General features: G+C 46.0%; 4 protein-coding genes across 10 annotated transcripts; 2 read left to right on the forward strand and 2 right to left on the reverse strand.

Moving 5' to 3' along the window:
- The first annotated feature begins 321 nt into the window (after positions 1-321).
- LOC6533896 (ubiquitin-conjugating enzyme E2 C) lies at positions 322-1841 on the forward strand. The gene is made up of 2 exons (XM_002094560.3): positions 322-678; positions 759-1841. Exons 1-2 carry the CDS (start codon positions 572-574, stop codon positions 1186-1188), a joined length of 537 nt encoding a protein of 178 aa, XP_002094596.1. The 5' UTR covers positions 322-571; the 3' UTR covers positions 1189-1841.
- Positions 1429-3889, reverse strand: LOC6533897 (zinc finger protein 420). 2 transcript variants are annotated; one of them, XM_002094561.3, is made up of 2 exons: positions 3276-3885; positions 1429-2502 (listed from the first exon to the last, which is right to left on the reverse strand). In XM_002094561.3, exons 1-2 carry the CDS (start codon positions 3744-3746, stop codon positions 1837-1839), a joined length of 1137 nt encoding a protein of 378 aa, XP_002094597.1. In that variant the 5' UTR covers positions 3747-3885; the 3' UTR covers positions 1429-1836. The 2 variants fall into 2 exon arrangements, with proteins under 2 accessions (XP_002094597.1, XP_039229991.1); XM_039374057.1 differs by having other exon boundaries at positions 2278-2502; positions 3062-3889.
- Positions 3890-4069: 180 nt separating this feature from the next.
- LOC6533898 (citron rho-interacting kinase) lies at positions 4070-11002 on the reverse strand. 2 transcript variants are annotated; one of them, XM_015194834.3, is made up of 7 exons: positions 10585-11002; positions 9983-10227; positions 9562-9924; positions 8135-9502; positions 6373-7875; positions 6117-6312; positions 4070-6048 (listed from the first exon to the last, which is right to left on the reverse strand). In XM_015194834.3, exons 1-7 carry the CDS (start codon positions 10868-10870, stop codon positions 4439-4441), a joined length of 5571 nt encoding a protein of 1856 aa, XP_015050320.1. In that variant the 5' UTR covers positions 10871-11002; the 3' UTR covers positions 4070-4438. The 2 variants fall into 2 exon arrangements, with proteins under 2 accessions (XP_015050320.1, XP_002094598.1); XM_002094562.4 differs by having other exon boundaries at positions 9574-9924; positions 10585-11001.
- Positions 11003-11238: 236 nt separating this feature from the next.
- LOC6533899 (protein LSM14 homolog B) lies at positions 11239-17145 on the forward strand. 5 transcript variants are annotated; one of them, XM_015194837.3, is made up of 7 exons: positions 11240-11768; positions 12798-13295; positions 13839-14380; positions 14447-14677; positions 14812-15041; positions 15106-15461; positions 15520-17145. In XM_015194837.3, the coding sequence occupies exons 1-7, from the start codon at positions 11648-11650 to the stop codon at positions 15525-15527; spliced, it is 1986 nt and encodes a 661-aa protein (XP_015050323.1). In that variant the 5' UTR covers positions 11240-11647; the 3' UTR covers positions 15528-17145. The 5 variants fall into 5 exon arrangements, with proteins under 5 accessions (XP_039229988.1, XP_039229990.1, XP_039229989.1 ...); XM_039374054.2 differs by having other exon boundaries at positions 11239-11768; positions 15106-15555; XM_039374056.2 differs by having other exon boundaries at positions 11239-11768; positions 14447-14647; positions 15106-15555.
- Positions 17146-17161: the final 16 nt, after the last annotated feature.

Below are 17161 nucleotides of genomic sequence, written 5' to 3' on the forward strand. Positions count from 1 at the left end.
TTTTAAATTGATGAAATACAAATATTTTAATTGCTAAAGAGGTTTAAATAGATTTAATTTGATAAATGCTTAAAATAAAAAAAATAATATAGGTATTTAAAATCCTTTCACGTTTTTTCATTAGAATTACTGTTAGGCCTACAAAGAAGTAACCCAATGTACAAACTAAACATATTTGTAATTCTCAATACAAGATTTGATTTTTATATGTTTCTAAGCCTAAACAATTTTTGAAATATTTGTCCGTTATCACTCGGCCAGTGTGACCGTTCAACCAAGCCAAGCGAGCGTATCGACTCCCCCCAAAAAAACATGAAATACAACCCTGTGCCCAAACACAGTTTCTTCTCGTTCTCCTTCCATTTTGTTTTCACACAAAAGTGAAAAAAAATATCTGAAAAAGCAACAGACGCGTATTCCGACCGATCAAACAAAATTTCCACTATACAGTACATATAATCATTATCGAGAATTGAGACCCGACCGCCACGACGCGCGCAAAATTAGGACACGCATATACTGTAAACCAAACAGCGGATAGCACTAGCATCCCACATAGAGAGATATAGTCATGGCGCAGAATATCAGCCCCGAACAAAGTGGAGGAGCAGGAGGCGGCGGCACCAAGCACAGCGATGACTCCATGCCCGTGAAAGACAATCACGCTGTGAGTAAAAGGTGAGTAGCACATGGTGTGGCCCATGCGCCCATGGAGCAGCCTAAATAATCCAACGTCGCCACACTCACACATCCCACAGACTGCACAAGGAACTGATGAACCTGATGATGGCCAACGAGAAGGGCATCTCAGCGTTCCCCGACGGCGAGAACATCTTCAAGTGGGTGGGCACCATTGCGGGACCACGGAATACGGTGTATTCGGGGCAGACGTACCGCCTGTCCCTGGATTTTCCCAACTCCTACCCGTATGCAGCGCCCGTGGTGAAGTTCCTGACGTCCTGCTTCCATCCCAATGTTGATCTGCAGGGCGCCATATGCCTGGACATACTGAAGGACAAGTGGTCCGCCCTGTACGATGTGCGCACCATTCTGCTGTCCATACAATCCCTGCTGGGCGAACCGAACAACGAGAGTCCACTGAATGCGCAGGCCGCGATGATGTGGAACGACCAAAAGGAGTACAAAAAATATTTAGACGCCTTCTATGAGAAACACAAGGACACCTAGAGCTTGGCAATCTTAATGTCCTATTTCCTATGCTCATATTGCGGCGTATTTATTTACATATAGTGCAAGCAACTCCACTCATCCGATCCTACTGCCAACCAACAACCAATCATCAATCACCACCGTATCACCGTATCGCCGGATCACTGGATCAACAGATCAATTTCAACAACGTTTAATGCTGATAGTTCATTTGGCAGAAGACCCCGTGTGCATTTCTTATGTAATTGTCGATCGATAGACGGATAATCTGGTTTTTATTCTCATTTTTTTCCTCCCTACAAATTAATGATATATGAATGTATTGGTAATGTAATTTTAAAACTGTCCGTTCTTTAAGATTAAGCATAAATTTTAGTTAATTGTTTTTATACGCATGATTATTTTTTGAGAATGAGTGCGCGCGCCGCCATCGCCGCCCGCCTTTTGTACTGATGATTTTTAAGCGACTGTGCTGCGCCGGCCATTATGTGAATGTTAGCTAATTTTAGGGCAGCCTCATCGATTCGTCAACCATTCGTCTTAGTATCTCCATTTATGCGGCATTCTCCCACAATACTGGTGTAACAAATTCCAAGTAATTCGAATCATTGTAACAGTTGAGTTAGCTTGATGTTATTGAAACCACAAATAAAACGAATTATTGAACTACATCGCCTCGTGTTTCTTCGCATGAGCGCTAAGCTCCACACTGCTCCTAAAAATGCGTCCGCATTTTCTACATCTGAGCAGATTCTTGTTTCCGTGCTTCCGCTGCAGATGATCCACCATGTTCTCCTTGGTGTAGAACCTCTGATCACAGCACTCGCAGCAGTATCTCCGACCCTCTATGCTGCCATGGACCCTTTTGTGGCGCGTTAAATGCGCCCTTCGCACAAAGGACTTGCCGCACTCCTCACAAATGTACACTGCATCAGGGGATTCTGGCTTATGATTGCTCTCGTGCGCCCTTTTCATGTGATATTTGAGACTTCGGTCCGCTGTGTACACCTTATTGCAGAGCGGGCAGGCATGGATTATCCTCGCTGCGCTATTGTGATGCATCTCCCGCAGGTGCGACTCCAGCAGATTGGCCCTGGCATAACTCTTGGCACAATGGACGCAGGTATGCGGCCGCAGACCCTCATGCTGCTGCATGTGGGCCTCCAGCAGCGACGACTTGTAGAAGCCACGATGGCATATGCGGCACTCGAGGGTGTGTCGCACTCCTCGTCGCTTCCTTGCACCCAACCACTTTCTAATGCCCGCTGTGGGTAGCTTCTCCTTGCCCAGATCCAGTTGGGCCGACTCGTCCTCTACCACGTACACTTCCTCCTGAAAAAGAAAGGTTATTAGATTTGATTACCATAGCAAACAGAAAGTTGGTGGTTGATTAAGTAGGTATAATATCCAAATCATCTAGTCATCTATTAAAGGGGTATGTTTCTATCCTGCGACTTTAAAATGTAAGACCATTAAATGATATGAAAAACAAAGTAAGAAAGAATTAAGTGTGTGTACTTATTTCTTTGAAGTGGAAATTTTCCCATGCTAAGAAGTTACTGAGCTATTATCTTATCGCCTGACTTAGATGATAAAATGAAAGTAATGTTTTGGGACTTGAACTTCACTTTTACTGATCAGCTTATGCTTTTGATTGATACCTAAATGTACTATAAATACTATAAATAATTCAAAATGAACATAACATAAGGCATAAACAATAAATATGTGAGCACTGTTCTAGATAAAACTGGATATATCTAAAAGCCTAAAAATCAGCTTTCTAGTTTCTAGGAACAGCCATAAATTGAGGTGTGAGCTATATGCCTAATTTTATTAATTCCTATATGTGCTGTGGAAAAATTAAAAATAACCAATAGATTAGACGCGCCTCCTTTTCGAGTGCTATCACCGCCAAACATTCTCCCACAAACAAAAATAGTACAACACAAACAAACGCCCGAAATGTTTTTGTTTATGGCCGCGATGGGGGAATGGGTAGAAGTAGTGTCTTTGCTGCTAGGCAACACCTCTAGCGGAGCAGCGAATGTGATTCTAGATAAGATTACGGCAGAGGCGCACACTTGTGGCCAGATAAAACTCACAATCTCCTGCGTCGATTCGGGGAGGCGGGGTGCGTCCACTTGGGCTTCCGGATTAGTGGATTCGTTGCTCTCCGAGGGGGTGTCCAGGTCGGGCATGTGGTCCTCCAGCTTGAGGCACCCCATGTCGATGTCGTGCAGCAGCTTCTCAAAATTGCGCAAGGACTCTTCGCACATGCGTTGAAAGTCGTGGAACTTTTGCACCATCTGATAGCAGCACTCGCAGATGCTTTGCAGCACCAACTGGGGTGGCAAATCCTTGCCCGGATCCCCGCCAGTGCAGCCGTAGTACTTGCTGGCCAGATCCTGTTCGCTGTCCAGATTGTGGCTGGCATCCTGCGGACCCAGCAGCACCAGACAGGCTCGGCATATCAGCGTCTTGGCCACATTGCGTCCTTCCATGGCGGAGGTGGTGGTGGTGGTGGAATCGGCGACCATGCGACCCGCGCACAAACTCAGCTTCGAGTCAAACATCGTTGATGGCGTTGATGGCGACTCTCCCTCCACTCAAGCGGCATGGAGCAAATTGAAATCAATTGTCGCAATTTAAGGCGGCAGTGCGGCAGTCGGGCGTCCAGCGGCTAACCCCTCGGTGGCAGTAATGCCAGCGGAGAGCAGACACCAGACACCACGATTCCATTTCCGGGGCTTTCGAATTGCGGGACATTAAAAGCTGCTGCCGAAAAGCTGTGTGGGATCAGCCCCAAAAGCTTGGCGACTGCATGCCCCCAACTATTTGAATCCAAAAGCTATCCTGCATAGTAGTACTGCCTTAAGATATTATACAAATTCTTTAATTATTTACTTATTTCGAGAAGAACAATATTTCCTTTAATATGCTTCGATCTTTTTGTAATCCAAACAAAATATATATATAATATTAATTTTTATATTATTAAAATGGAAATCTCTTTTGCAAGACTCAAGTTTTATTTGTGTATATAGCACAAAGTAAAGAGTAAATTAGGCAATATTTAAGTGATTCTGCTTATAATTTGTCAAGTGATTTAGACAATCTTATGTGGAACGATGGCTAAATGGTTAAAAAACAAAAGTTCTGACAAGTTAAAATAATAATATATGGTATATCTTATCACTAGAAATAATTACTACTGAGTTTGTAGTATTACGCTTTGTTCAACTTGCTTACAAAATAAATTCTTCATCTACAAGCTATTTCCGGTGACCGTTGAGCCCAATGTCACTGAAGTGGCCACGGAGGAAAGGGTTTCCATGGAGACATTGAACTTCTGCTTGAATGCCTGCATCGTGTCCAGGTGATAGATCTTCTGAGTTCCGTTGCATGGCCTCTGATCAATGGCCACGGCATAGAGATTGACATCGCCACTGTTCGCCAGCAGAGTGGACATGTAGTGTGGCAAGTAGACGCGCTGCAGCTCCGGCGATTCCGAAGTCTGCGAGGCATTGTCCCCGTTGGTCATTTCCTTGCTGAAGGAGCGATGCAAGCGGACAATCTGCACGCTTTGGTAGTGGGCAATGAATAAGAATGGCTCGCGGTAAACAAATCCAGTGGGTGCATACACCCAGTTCACATCGTAGGGCCTGGATCGGCAGCCAAACTCATCCACAAAGACTCCATATTCGGCAAAGCAGAGCAGGTACTCCTGCCGCGAAATGCGCACAGCAGTGAGAGGCTGGCACTTGGCAGTGCTCTCCATTGACTTGTCGGACAGGTCCACAAACTCCTCAGCCGCATAGTTATCCAGATCGATCTCGTAAAACTTATCCGAGCTAACGATAGCAGAGTGGCGCGTAAAGAATATGGACGTGACCGGAGTGGCGGTGTCCAAGGCTCGAACTGGCTTAAACATGTGCAGCTTAAGGTCGTACTTCAAGATGACAATCCTGGTGGACGTGGCTGCAATGGCCACCGAATCCAATGCGTTCTCCGCCTCATCGGAAATCAGCACCAGCTTCCATTTTTCCGAGGGCGTGCGATTGGCAAAGGGCAGCTCAATGGCAGAGGTCTCCAGCACAGGCTTATGACACGAACTGGAGCTCTGGCAACGTGACTCCAGCTGCCGGTAGTCGCATTGGTATAGTTTCTCGCCCACCGTGCCCACCATGATAGCCTTCGCCAGGCGCTTGCAGATGGACATGCAGCTCACCGACTCGAGGCCCGTAATGTGCACCAGTCGCTGAGAGTCCAAGTGATACGCATACAACCCCGTGTTACAGCCCAAGAGGAGTATTTGCTGCTGGGCCACTTCAAAGGCGCAGTTCACTTCGATTTCCTTTCGCGCCTGATCCTCCGGACCATCCGAACTGTAGACCAGCGATCCAATGTACTCGCCGCCGTTGGTAGTACCACCTGCAACATCTATGCTATTTAAGGTTAAGCTGGAGACAGATTGAACACTGCTAAGATCATCGGCTGGAGGTGCAGTTGGCTTGGTGCCGCACTGCCCTTGAACATTGGAGCGACACTTGCGATGCGTCACATCCTTGCACTCCTTGCATTTCCAGAAGGGCGAACCGGCAACAACGGCCTGTCCGCAAACTACACAATTAGCTGCATCCACTTTGGACTCCTGCAGGGCCAACTCAAAACGATGATGGGCCTCCTGTTCCTCGCTAGTTACTTTAGTTGGTTTCTCCGTGGTCTTCAACTCCACCTGGCTGGTGGTACGCTTCAGGGACTGCTGCTTCTGCGGGGAACGTGGCAAGGCAGCAATGCTCACTGGTCTCTGTTTGGGCGCATCGGAGTCGCCATTCACAGCTGCCGACTTGCGGGGCGAGCGCAAGGTTGCGGTTCCTAAAAGAAAATTTCAAATAATTGTAGGAATTAGTAAATTAATCAATTGAAATTTAGAAAAACCTTACCATTCAACATAGCCAGCTGCTCCTTCAGCAAGCTGTTCATCTTTTGTTCGCGCTTCAGTTCCTCCTTAAGCGCCCGATACAGAATAGAAGATTCCACGTCATTGGGTGACACGTTCTCCTTGTTTGTGTGGCTGGAACCGAAGAGCTTGTCCGCCAAAGTCTTTTTCTTCTTGGAAGACAAGTCCTCTACTTTAAGCTAATAGAAAAATGTATTTAGTTTCATAAAATATTCTCTAAAAATATCTATTTAATTTACCTGAAGGTAGTCAATCAGCTTTTTGTGCTGGGCAAGAGTGGCATTTGATTTGATGTCCCGCTGCACATAGAACTGCTCCTTCTCGGCCAAAGTGTCCTGTAGGGAATCGATCTCCGCGTGCAAGCTAGCTTGTGCAGACTCCAAGTTGCTTATCTCCGCCTGCAGATTGCCCACCTCCTCCTTCTTGTGGAACAGCTCGCTGAGAATTCGTGCATTTTCCTCTTTTAGACTAACCATTTCGCGATTGGAGTCCGCAGTTTGGGCTTCGTAGTTTGCATTTTGGCCATCCAAAAGCTCAGCTCTCTCCTGGGTGGCAAACAGCGCGTTTGTCTGCTCCACCAACTGATCCTGCTGCGCCACCAACTTCTTTTGCTGCTCCTTCAGGTTCAGACGCAGTTCCTCGATTTCCGATGCCAGAACTTGAGCGCGCTGCTCCGCCAGACGTTTTTCGGATTCCAACGCAGATAGCTGCTTTCGCAGTTCGGTTAATTGATCGTTGCGCTCCCTCAATTTCTCATGAAGGGTATCAAGTTGAGATTTCTGCGATTTATTACGATCCTGCTCCGATTTCAGCATGGTTTCAACTTCGGTAAGCTGGCTGTCGGTAATGCTACAAGCGTACTTCAACCTCTGGAAGTTATCAGTGAGCTGTTTAAGTTCCTTCTGTAAGGAGAGACTAGAGTCATTGGCTTTTCTACTCTTTTCGCGCTCCTCCTGCAATTCCCGCATGGTGTTCTTCTGTTCCAACGTTAGCCCATCGAATCGGGTCTGGATTTGCCTTAGTTTCTGACGCAGTTCAGTCTCCTGTTGTTCCAGCTTGTGCACATTGGCCAGGTGCTCGATTATGTCCGACTTGCACTTCATGCGCTCCTGCTCGGCCTTTTCCCATTGGCGATGCTCCTTGAGGACATCCCTCTTGGCGGCCGCCAGTTCCTGCTTCAGCTCCTCGATGCGAGACTCCCGCTGGCGAGTTTCCTCCTGAGACGTTTTAAGCATTCTCTGTGATTCATCGCCTGCGTTTTGCACCTTTTTGATGCGATCCTCGGTGAGTTCCATGCGACGTGCCAGTAACTTCTTCTCGGACAAAGCCTCCTCGAGCTGCTTCTCCACCTTCCAGAGCGAAAGATTGGCTGTACGCGCTGCCTGACGTTCCACAATCATCTGCTCCCGCACTGCCGCCAATTTATCCTCCAGCTTCTCGTTCTGCCGCTCTAGCATATCACCCACGGTTTCGCCTTCTTGCTTACGCGATGAGTGGGATTTCGTGGGTGAAAGACTCTGTTCGTTAAAACGCTCCAGCATTTGCTCCAGTTTAGTGACCAGTGTCTGGAGTTGATCGGCGCGTCCTTTCTGATGGTTTTCACTTTCTTTGGCGGCTAACAAGTCGGCGCGCAGTTGGTCTTCGATGGCATTCAGTTCGGTCAAAGATCCAGGCGCAGTTTCGTAGGGGGAAACGTGGCTGGCTAGTGAGGATTCAGCCAGCTGACAGCGGCATTCGGCGAGCTAGTTGAAAAAGATTATTCGAGAATATATATAGATTACATATCTTTAAATTATACAGCATCTAGTTCTTGTTATATTCACTAATTAAATAAAAGGCTATATGTTTAAATAGGAATTATTAAGCATTTTTAAACTGACTTTCACTTTGATACAAAATGAAAAAGAAAAATCACAGCCTGCTTACATGACTATCTATCTTTCTATTTGTGGCACAATATTGCATTGATTAAATTAAACATTATTAGAATTAATAACCTACCTGCAATTCCCTCTCGAGTCGATGGCATTCTGCTTTAACTTCCTGAGTTTCATTTTCCTTCAGTTGCAGCTTCGTCTCCAGTTTGACCTTTTCCGCATGAAGCTCATTATTGGAGGCGATCTCCTGGTTCAGTCGCCGCAATATATCCTCGATGTTACGCTCGGTAGCGTTCTTCGCTTCCTGGGTTGACTTGCTGGAGGATATAGACTCATCCAGCTCGGTGCGGATTTCCTTTATCTCCATTGTCATGCGGCGGTGTGTATCTTGTGAGTCGCGAACCTTTTTACGGAGATCTGCCAGCTTTTGCTCATACGACTCGGCCATTTGGCGCTTCTGCTCCTCATGGTTCGTCTCGGATTTGAGATTCTGCTCCTTGATTTGCTGCAGCATATCCTTGTAGTTTTGCAATTTCATGGAAATATGCTTGCACTCTTCAAACTTGGCAGTGAACTCCAGTTCACGGGCATCCAACTTTTGCAACGTGGAAGCCAGCTCTTGTTTTTTGTCCGCCAATTGTTTTTCATATCGTTGCTCCGAAGCGATCTTGGCTTCTTCGTACTTTTGGCGATTCAGGCGAAGGAGATCGGTGATAGTGGCTTCCTTTTTGGACCACATTTCCTCGTCTATTTTGGCCGAACTTTGGAGGGTCTTAATCTGCGTCTTGCAGGTGGTCAGCTCCATGGTTTTCTCCTTTATAATTTGTTGCAGTTTCTTAATTTCCATTTTAGCATCGGCCACCACCTGCGATTTGTTATCGGTCTTTCTAAGCGATTGCTGTGCCCGCAAAAGATCTTGTTTAAGCATTGAAATCTCATTCTCTCTAGTCTTCAGTTTCTGCAGCAGTTCCTTTAGCTTCTCCTGCAACTTTTCATCAGTCGTAGCGGACATTGTCGACTTTTCCATGTGGACAAAACTATATCCAATAAATGGTAAATCCTTGCCACTAAAGTCATTCGACTTCATGTTGGTTGTCAAGGACTTTTTAGCTACTCCCTGTTCCCTGCGAGTCTTGTGACGAGTTCCGTCCTCGAAATTGGACGTATCGTCGTCAGATCTAACAGTTGGTATAATGGGAGGAACCTGGGAGCGAATGGAACCCCACGGCACTTCGCTGAAGAAGGGGTGATCTTTAATGCGCTCATAGGACAATCGCTTCGAGGGATTTGTGACCAGTGACTCAATAAGATGTCTATAGTTAACAGACACTTTCAAGTCGGCGGGAAAGCTGATGAGCTCTTTCAGGTGACTTTCCTCGCAGTGGGAGAGGATCTTGGAGTACGTCTCGTGTACATTATCCTCGTGAAAAGGTGTTGACTCGCATATCAACTCGTATCCAATTATACCCATGGACCAATAATCACAGCTGACCTACAAAATGATTTCTTGTTTTAGCTACGAACTTTCGAAATCACACTCTGCGATCGTACAGTTCTACTCACATCGTGCAACGACTTGGACAGCTTGTAGGTGGAAATGGTCTGCAGTAACTCTGGAGCAATGTAATCTGGTGTTCCCACGGGCGACAAACTCAGCACATGGCCATCCCGATCCAGGGCAGCGGCGTTACCAAAATCGGCCAGTTTTATATGACCGAAACGATCAATGAGTATATTTTCTGGCTTTATATCCCGATGCACATAGCCCATTTCGTGCAATGTGTGCAGGGCCACTGTGAGCTCGGCCAGGTAGAAACGAGCCAAGTCCTCATCGAAAGGTCCATGGCGAGACATCAAGCTGAGAAGATCTCCGCCGGGCATGTACTCCATGACCAAGTACAGGTTGTCGTTATCCTGAGAGACAAAAATTAATTGAAATGCTGAATTATGGGAGAGTATGGAAATAACAAACCTGAAAGGCGTACTGCAAATTGATCAGCCATTCGGAATTGCGAATGGACATGATGTCGCGCTCCTCCTTGACTTGTGACGTGGTCACCACCGACTTTTTGATCTTCTTCATGGCATATATGTCGTTGGTTTGGCGCTCCACCACCAAGTGAACGTTGCCAAAGTATCCTTGGCCAATAAGCGTCTTGATGAGGAAGTCATCTGCATTGACTCTCAGTTTGCGGGTCTCCTCTATGATGGGACGAACTGGAGCGAGAAATTAGATAGTAATAGTTATAGGTAGTTAGGCATGAGCTCGATTTTTAAGGAAGCAAATAACAAACTAAAAAACTAACACAAATTTTAAAGAGATCATCTACTTTACGTTGGCTAGTAATCTACTGAAGTATTGGTGTTGTGAGCTGATTTTAAAACTATACCAACCAGAATGGAATAAATTAACATTACTACATTATTATATTATAACATTATAAATGAAATATGAACAGCAGAAATAGACTTTATAACACGACAAGAAAGTAAATACGGTTTTCTGAGTTCCATGGCTGTATAGATGGTAGATATGCCATCCTAAAACCCTGCTGACCAGTGCAGTTGACTCACATTTGTTGACAAACTCGGCGATGTTGCGATCGCGCTTCTTCAGCGTGTCCTTGTCGCACTCGTTGTACAGCAGACAGAAGGCGTCCAGGAGTCCCTCGCGGCAGATGGCCTCGGCCACGGCGGCGCTGGTGGTGCTCACGGGAATGATGCTCCTTCTGGTGGGTGTGGGAATACCCGATCCGGCGGCGCTTCCGGCGGGCTTTGCACAGACGCCAGCTCCTTTGCCCAGAATCAGGTTGTTTAGGCGCGCAGTGCGCACGCTAATCGGCTCCAGCTTGGGTGGCATGATGGACTCTCTATTTGCGATTTTTCACATAAATAATACACTTAGAAACGCGTTAAATGCCAGAGCATTTCTTTGCCGTTTTGCTTTGAAAAAAATGCGCCGAGGGAAGCCGAAAAACCAGGGATGCGTGCCCACTGAGCACTGTTGCATTTAGGGTTGCAAGCAGGGTTGCCCGGTGGAAAATGATGAATTTGAAATTTTTGGGCACATAAAGCACTTTTATACAGACTGTTTTACTTTTGCCAAAATGCAGCAGCGTCCCCTTTTTAATTTTCCCAATTTACATATAAACAGTTATTATTATTATTTCGCTGCCGCCGCCGCTGCTTTCCATCCGCGCTTTCCAACACCGTCGCGGGACTCGCTCGTTTCCATCGTTCATTTTCGACGGGTAGGTTTTCGCAGACGGACGGAGCAAAGATTTGTGCATCGAAAATTGCAATTTTCACATTTTGAGCCGTGTGTGCAGCACCACAGACATTGGAAAAGCGCTTGCCGCACTTGTGCAAAAACACAGCTCCATCAAGAAAACGCGGCTAGAAGGCGATTGGCCGCACATTCGCCCTGGAACGGAAAGGCAATTGCGTGTGAAAAAAAAGTCGGAAAAAAAAAGTAAAAGAAGAGCAGAGACTGAAACCGTCGAGAAATCGTTGTCGTCGCGCTCGCTGTAATTGTTTGCTTTTGGCCAGAGAAATTCGTGTGCCTGTTGGCAGAAACACTTAATAAAAGTTTGTATTTTCGGTGTGAGTGCGCAGTGAAGTACAGAAGAAGTTCAAGATGAGCGGGGGATTGCCGGAGTTGGGCTCCAAAATCAGCCTCATTTCCAAGGCGGACATTCGATACGAGGGCCGCCTGTACACGGTGGATCCGCAGGAGTGCACCATTGCGCTCTCGAGTGGTAAGTATTTAATCCGAAAAGCGCCCACGTAATTGCCATTTAGCCCCATATATCTACATATACGGGATATAAGTGGGTGCCGTAATCTGCGCCAAAAAAAAAAGAAATCCCTGTAAAGAAACGGTTCATCGCAAAAGAAAATGGATTCTGTCCATTTCTCTTGTGTGTGTGGCTCTACTCTTTCTTTCTTTTTTGTTCGTTTCTTTTTGTTAGTTTTTACAGTAATTTCATACTCTGTGGAGACGGAGAGTGCAATTGCCGCCACCGCTGCGTTCTCTCCATATCCATTTCGCCACCGTCGCTCGCTCTCTCTCACTTATGCTTTTTGTTTGTCATGTTGGCTTTGGCCTGTTTCTGTCTTTGGCTTGTTGTTGTACAGTGTTGCTTTTGCAATTTACATGACACACATACACGCGCACACAAAGTAACGAACACCAGCAAGGCCCCAATGCAATTTGTTTATTTGCAAATACAATTTCGATTTGGCGCCAGATAACGGGATCCACGGGCTCCCGTTACGGATGTCAGTGCCCTGGAAGTCGAAAAGGAGAAACGGAGAACGCACAAATACCGGCAAAACATGCGTTTCCCAGTTGAGGTTAAATTGGAAGCGCGGCCTAACCTTAATGGGTTTACAAGGGTCCGAAAATAAAAGATTTTCGACTTGTTAACAATTCAATTATATAATGTTGAATGTGTCAAATGTTTTGCATAAATTTTAAAACAAATGGATTACAATCTTGAAAGTTATTCTTGATAGATGAACAACAATCAAAAAACCGACTCAAAATGCCGGTTATACATTCTTTTAAGGTAGTTCCTAACTTTATTTAAATTGAAACAAGTTACCAATTCGAAAGTTTCGCTTTGTTGAAGACTCTCCCGAGAATAATGGAGAAGATGGCTGATGTGATAAGAAAACTTTGCAATAGAAATGAAGTGAACCCGTGTGTTTTGTATTGTACCCACAAATACTTAAAAGTTTGAATAGTACGACATAACCCATCTTTATCCTTTTTCCTATTCCAGTGCGATCCTTCGGTACTGAAGATCGGGACACCCAGTTCCAGATAGCGCCGCAGTCGCAGATCTACGACTACATCCTTTTCCGTGGCTCGGACATCAAGGACATTCGCGTTGTCAACAACCACACGCTACCGCACCACAATGACCCGGCGATCATGCAGGCGCAGCTCCAGAACGGACCGCCCCAGATGCCGCAGCACTTCCCCATGCCCAGCGGGATGAACGCACCGCCCCAGCAACAGCAGCAGGTGCCGTCCCAGCAACCGGCCCAGATGCCGGGCGGAGGAGGCAGTGGAGGTGCTGGTGGTGGAGGAGCTCCTGGCGGACCCGGCTACGGCAATGGAAATCCGTTCGGCAACCTGGGCGGTCCCAATCTGGCCAATATCGTGGGCAATGCGGGCGGATCACTTGCGCCCGGTTCCGGAGCTCCAGGCAGCGGACCCTTCATGCACATCGGCGGCAACCAGCAACAGCAAAAGCCTCAGCAGCAGAAACAGCCAAGTGAGTTTGGTTAGAGCACATTTATTACAAGTTTAATTTTTCATTATATATCAGTCTTAAATCAAAGTTAGTGTTCTGTTTATTGCATACATAATATATTTGAAATTTTTTTTAATTTTAATTTTACTGGCTGCTCTATCGATACCCAAAACCTCAAATTCCGGAAATACTTTGAGATATGGTGAATTTTGTGGTTTTATCAGATAAGTGAGCATGTCGATTCCATTGAAAATGGCACATACTCTGTGCCAAAAGGCAGTTAAAAATTAATTTTTAAAAATAAGTTGTTGATATCCAAAGTTTCTATTGCCATACATTGTACGTTTGAGTACTTGGAAATGGCTTTATCTTATCTGAAATTTTGAAAACTCAACCCTTTATAAAGTTTATTACACCTCTTAAATATATCAACAAAAATGTACTTATTTTATTGCTGTGATTTTGCAACATAATACACATGTACTTGTTTGGACTAATGTTTTTGGTGCCCACACGCATTACTCTCTCCCTTTCGTCCTCGTTGCGTCCTCTATATGTGTACAGTTTCCGTTCTAGACATGCTGGCCGGAGCCTCGCGCTCGACGACGCCCATTAGCCTGATTGTGAGTCCCACGGCGGAGCTGACCCAGCAGCAGCAGCTGCACCAGCAACAGAACGCTGGCCAGGGTGGCAACGGACGCGATGCAGGACATAAGCGCCAGAACCACCAGAATCAGCAGCAGCAGTCGCAGCAGCAGCGGGGCGGTCCCAGCGGTCACAACAACATGCAGCAGCAACGCGGTGGCAGTGGAACGGACTTCTATAACCAGCAGCACCAGCAGCGGGATCGTCGTGACTCCGGCCGTCAAATGGACAACAACTTCAGCAACAACTACAATAATAATCAGCGCAATCGCGGCGGCGGCAATGGAATGCAACAACAGCAGCGAGGAGGAAACGGCGGCGGCGGCGGTGGAGGAGGCGGCGGAAACGGAGGTGGAAACAACCCGGCCTGGAACATGCACCGCGGCAACCAGAACTCGAACAACATGATGAACATGCGCAACCGTGGCATGGGAAATCGCGGCCCCATGCGACCCAATCAGGTACGCCTGCTGATGACTCAAAGTGCTTTAGATGGTTGATTAACCCCTGGTGATTTAATTTTGCAGGGCTATCGTCCGCAGTCGGCCAATAACCAGAACAAGCCGCGCAACAAGATCAAGTTCGAGGGCGACTTTGACTTCGAGCAGGCCAACAACAAGTTCGAGGAACTGCGCTCCCAGCTGGCCAAGCTCAAGGTGGCCGAGGATGGTGCCCCCAAGCCAGCCACCAATTCAACGGCCACCACTACAACTGCAACCAATGAGCAGGTGGGTGAGAAGGTTGAAGGCGTTCACACAGTAAGTCCAGCACACTTTTTATTTTTATACACAACAAATTAGACTAAATATATTTAAGCTTCTTTATTTGATGTTTGTTAGAAATTAAGTTTAAAGTAAGTTAGTTACTCACCATATACATTTGCAATTTGCAGTTGAATGGCGAGACCGATAAGAAGGATGATTCTGGCAACGAGACCGGCGCTGGAGAGCACGAGCCCGAGGAGGATGACGTTGCTGTGTGCTACGACAAGACCAAATCGTTCTTCGACAACATTTCGTGCGAGGCTGCCCAGGATCGCAGCAAGAACAAGAAGAACGATTGGCGCCAGGAGCGCAAGTTGAACACGGAGACCTTCGGAGTGTCCTCTACACGACGTGGCAGGTGAGTCAACCAATGCAGACATGCAAATCTCGTGCGGCTCATCAACTGAATGTATTGCAAACAGTTACCGCGGACGCAACCATTACTACAACAATAATGGCAACATGGGCGGAGCGGGCAACGGCGGCATGAACTCGGGATACGGAGGTGCGCCCGGCTACAACAGGAACAACTATCGCATGGGCGGAGGCGGCGGCGGTAACTTCCGCAACAGGAGCAACAATCGCAACAACGGCGGCGGTCGTGGCGGCAACGGAATGCCAAACATCACCAACGGCAACACGGCTGCTGCGCTGAAGGCGGCCAACAATGCTGGGCACGGATCCAATGCCACGGACTCCAATGCACCAAATGCCACAACCACGACGACAAAGTCGACGTCCCTCTTGCCAGAGCAGACGCAACAGGTGGCGGCAGTTTGTGAGTAGCAATTACGCCTATACACTTCGTAGAAAACATGTGTGTTTACCTTTTGCAGCTCAATAGTGCCGCCCAGCTAGTGGAGAGCCACTTTAAATAAACCAACCACAAATTGATAGATGCGAATTGAGAAGAACGTAAAGTAAATATCCTATTCTTTGCAAAGCTAATTATTCGAAGCAACCCAATCAACCGACCGACCGAGCGAACGATCGACGACACACAGGCTCTTATTATCAGGAATTTCGAGTTATGGATCCAGCGGCATAATATATTTGTATAATTAAATTTAGTGTTACAATTCTCACGACGTCCTGGGGCGCACTTCGCTGCTGCCCGCCCACCACCGTGTGCTTGGCGATGATAAGCGCTCTACGATTCGATTAACGACTAGCGATTAGCGACTGTGAATGTGAACCGGCCATGTGTTAGGTTTTGTGTAAATGGCTGGTTCCAACGCCTTGCGCTGAGCAGAAAGCACGGTATTGATAAGGAGAAGATAATGGCACGCCTGCATACATACATATATTTAGTAATAGATGTGAAGAACATAGTAAGCATAAGTATGAAAAGCTAAAAAAACAAACAAACAAACCATTTACCAGGAGCAAGGAGATTTAGCGGAGGAGCCGAGCCGATAACAATAATGAAATTAATGGAGTAAACCAATTAAATCCATGGAATTCCCAAATCTAAAATAAAAGCTAACTAATACGTTTTTATTTGAATGAAAGAGTAACAGATCGATTGTAATAATGTATTTCTTGTGGGCGTAAAACATCGACAAACACTCGAGCCGTTTTACTAGCATTTAAAACTATTATTTAAGAGCATTTTAAACATGAAAAAAGAAACAAGAAAATAAAATCGGCAGCTACGCGCTTCTTTAAAAAGCACAATTGTAAAAAGTCAATGCAGCCCAGCTGAAGAGTAAAGTCTTCGAATGAAAATGTGAACAAAAAAAAAAACCAACAAAAAGATAATTCATTAGCAAATTTGTCATTAATTTAAAGTCCAGTAAGAAAAGCCCAAAAGTTAGGTTTTCGTGCAGTTTATTTTTTTTCTGATCTCGGTTGGGCTACACAACAAGTGCACGTTTTCTCGCCACGCCTGCAAGGGAATTTATTACTAATTTACTTACGATTCGAAGCGATACGAAGATGATGTTCTCAATGTAAATGTTAAGATTGTGTGATCACTGGCTGCTGCGGCTGAAACCGAGGCCTTGAAAGCGAGTAAATTGCGCGTGTGCATGCATATGTATTTCCAGCTGAAGTCCTTTTAGATATTTGTTTGTTATCCTTGTATCCAGATATATATTTGTATTGAATTCAGCACAACCGCCGCGTGCCGAATGGCCAGCGGTGGACAGTAGTTAACGCGCACGGAGGCGAAGGAGGAGGATGGGAATGAGCAGGCGGAGGAGGAGGAGGATGCGGAGTCACCACACATTTCAATATTATGTAATCATAAATTATGTATCTACCTGTATGTAATATGTATATCTCCATATATGCTCACTCCGATTAGCTCCACATATGTATGTATGTATATAAATACGCAATTATCGAGTTGAACACTAAAAAGCACGTTTCGCAAGTAATGGCTAAATTGTAAAGACTACCACGTATTGAAATTAAAACCTAATACCATGTAATAAAGGATAATTGAATTCAAGCAGTAAGCAACTACGGTTAACA

The sequence above is a fragment of the Drosophila yakuba genome, chromosome 3L (assembly GCF_016746365.2).
Source record: "Drosophila yakuba strain Tai18E2 chromosome 3L, Prin_Dyak_Tai18E2_2.1, whole genome shotgun sequence".
Classification (NCBI taxonomy): domain Eukaryota; kingdom Metazoa; phylum Arthropoda; class Insecta; order Diptera; family Drosophilidae; genus Drosophila; species Drosophila yakuba.

Bases quoted from the DNA above. Each gene is read 5' to 3' on its own strand.
- LOC6533898 (XM_015194834.3), bottom strand. From the start codon at position 10,870: ATGCCACCCAAGCTGGAGCCGATTAGCGTGCGCACTGCGCGCCTAAAC. The intron at 9,925-9,982 runs GTTTGTTATTTC...TTTGTCTCTCAG, and splicing joins ATTTGCAGTACGCCTTTCAG to GATAACGACAACCTGTACTT. The intron at 6,313-6,372 runs GTAAATTAAATA...TTTTTCTATTAG, and splicing joins AGCTGATTGACTACCTTCAG to CTTAAAGTAGAGGACTTGTC.
- LOC6533897 (XM_002094561.3), bottom strand. From the start codon at position 3,746: ATGTTTGACTCGAAGCTGAGTTTGTGCGCGGGTCGCATGGTCGCCGAT. The intron at 2,503-3,275 runs GTGAGTTTTATC...TTTCTTTTTCAG, and splicing joins CCGAATCGACGCAGGAGATT to GAGGAAGTGTACGTGGTAGA.
- LOC6533899 (XM_039374054.2), top strand. From the start codon at position 11,648: ATGAGCGGGGGATTGCCGGAGTTGGGCTCCAAAATCAGCCTCATTTCC. The intron at 13,296-13,838 runs GTGAGTTTGGTT...ATATGTGTACAG, and splicing joins TCAGCAGCAGAAACAGCCAA to TTTCCGTTCTAGACATGCTG. The intron at 14,381-14,446 runs GTACGCCTGCTG...TTAATTTTGCAG, and splicing joins GCCCCATGCGACCCAATCAG to GGCTATCGTCCGCAGTCGGC.
- LOC6533896 (XM_002094560.3), top strand. From the start codon at position 572: ATGGCGCAGAATATCAGCCCCGAACAAAGTGGAGGAGCAGGAGGCGGC. The intron at 679-758 runs GTGAGTAGCACA...CACATCCCACAG, and splicing joins AATCACGCTGTGAGTAAAAG to ACTGCACAAGGAACTGATGA.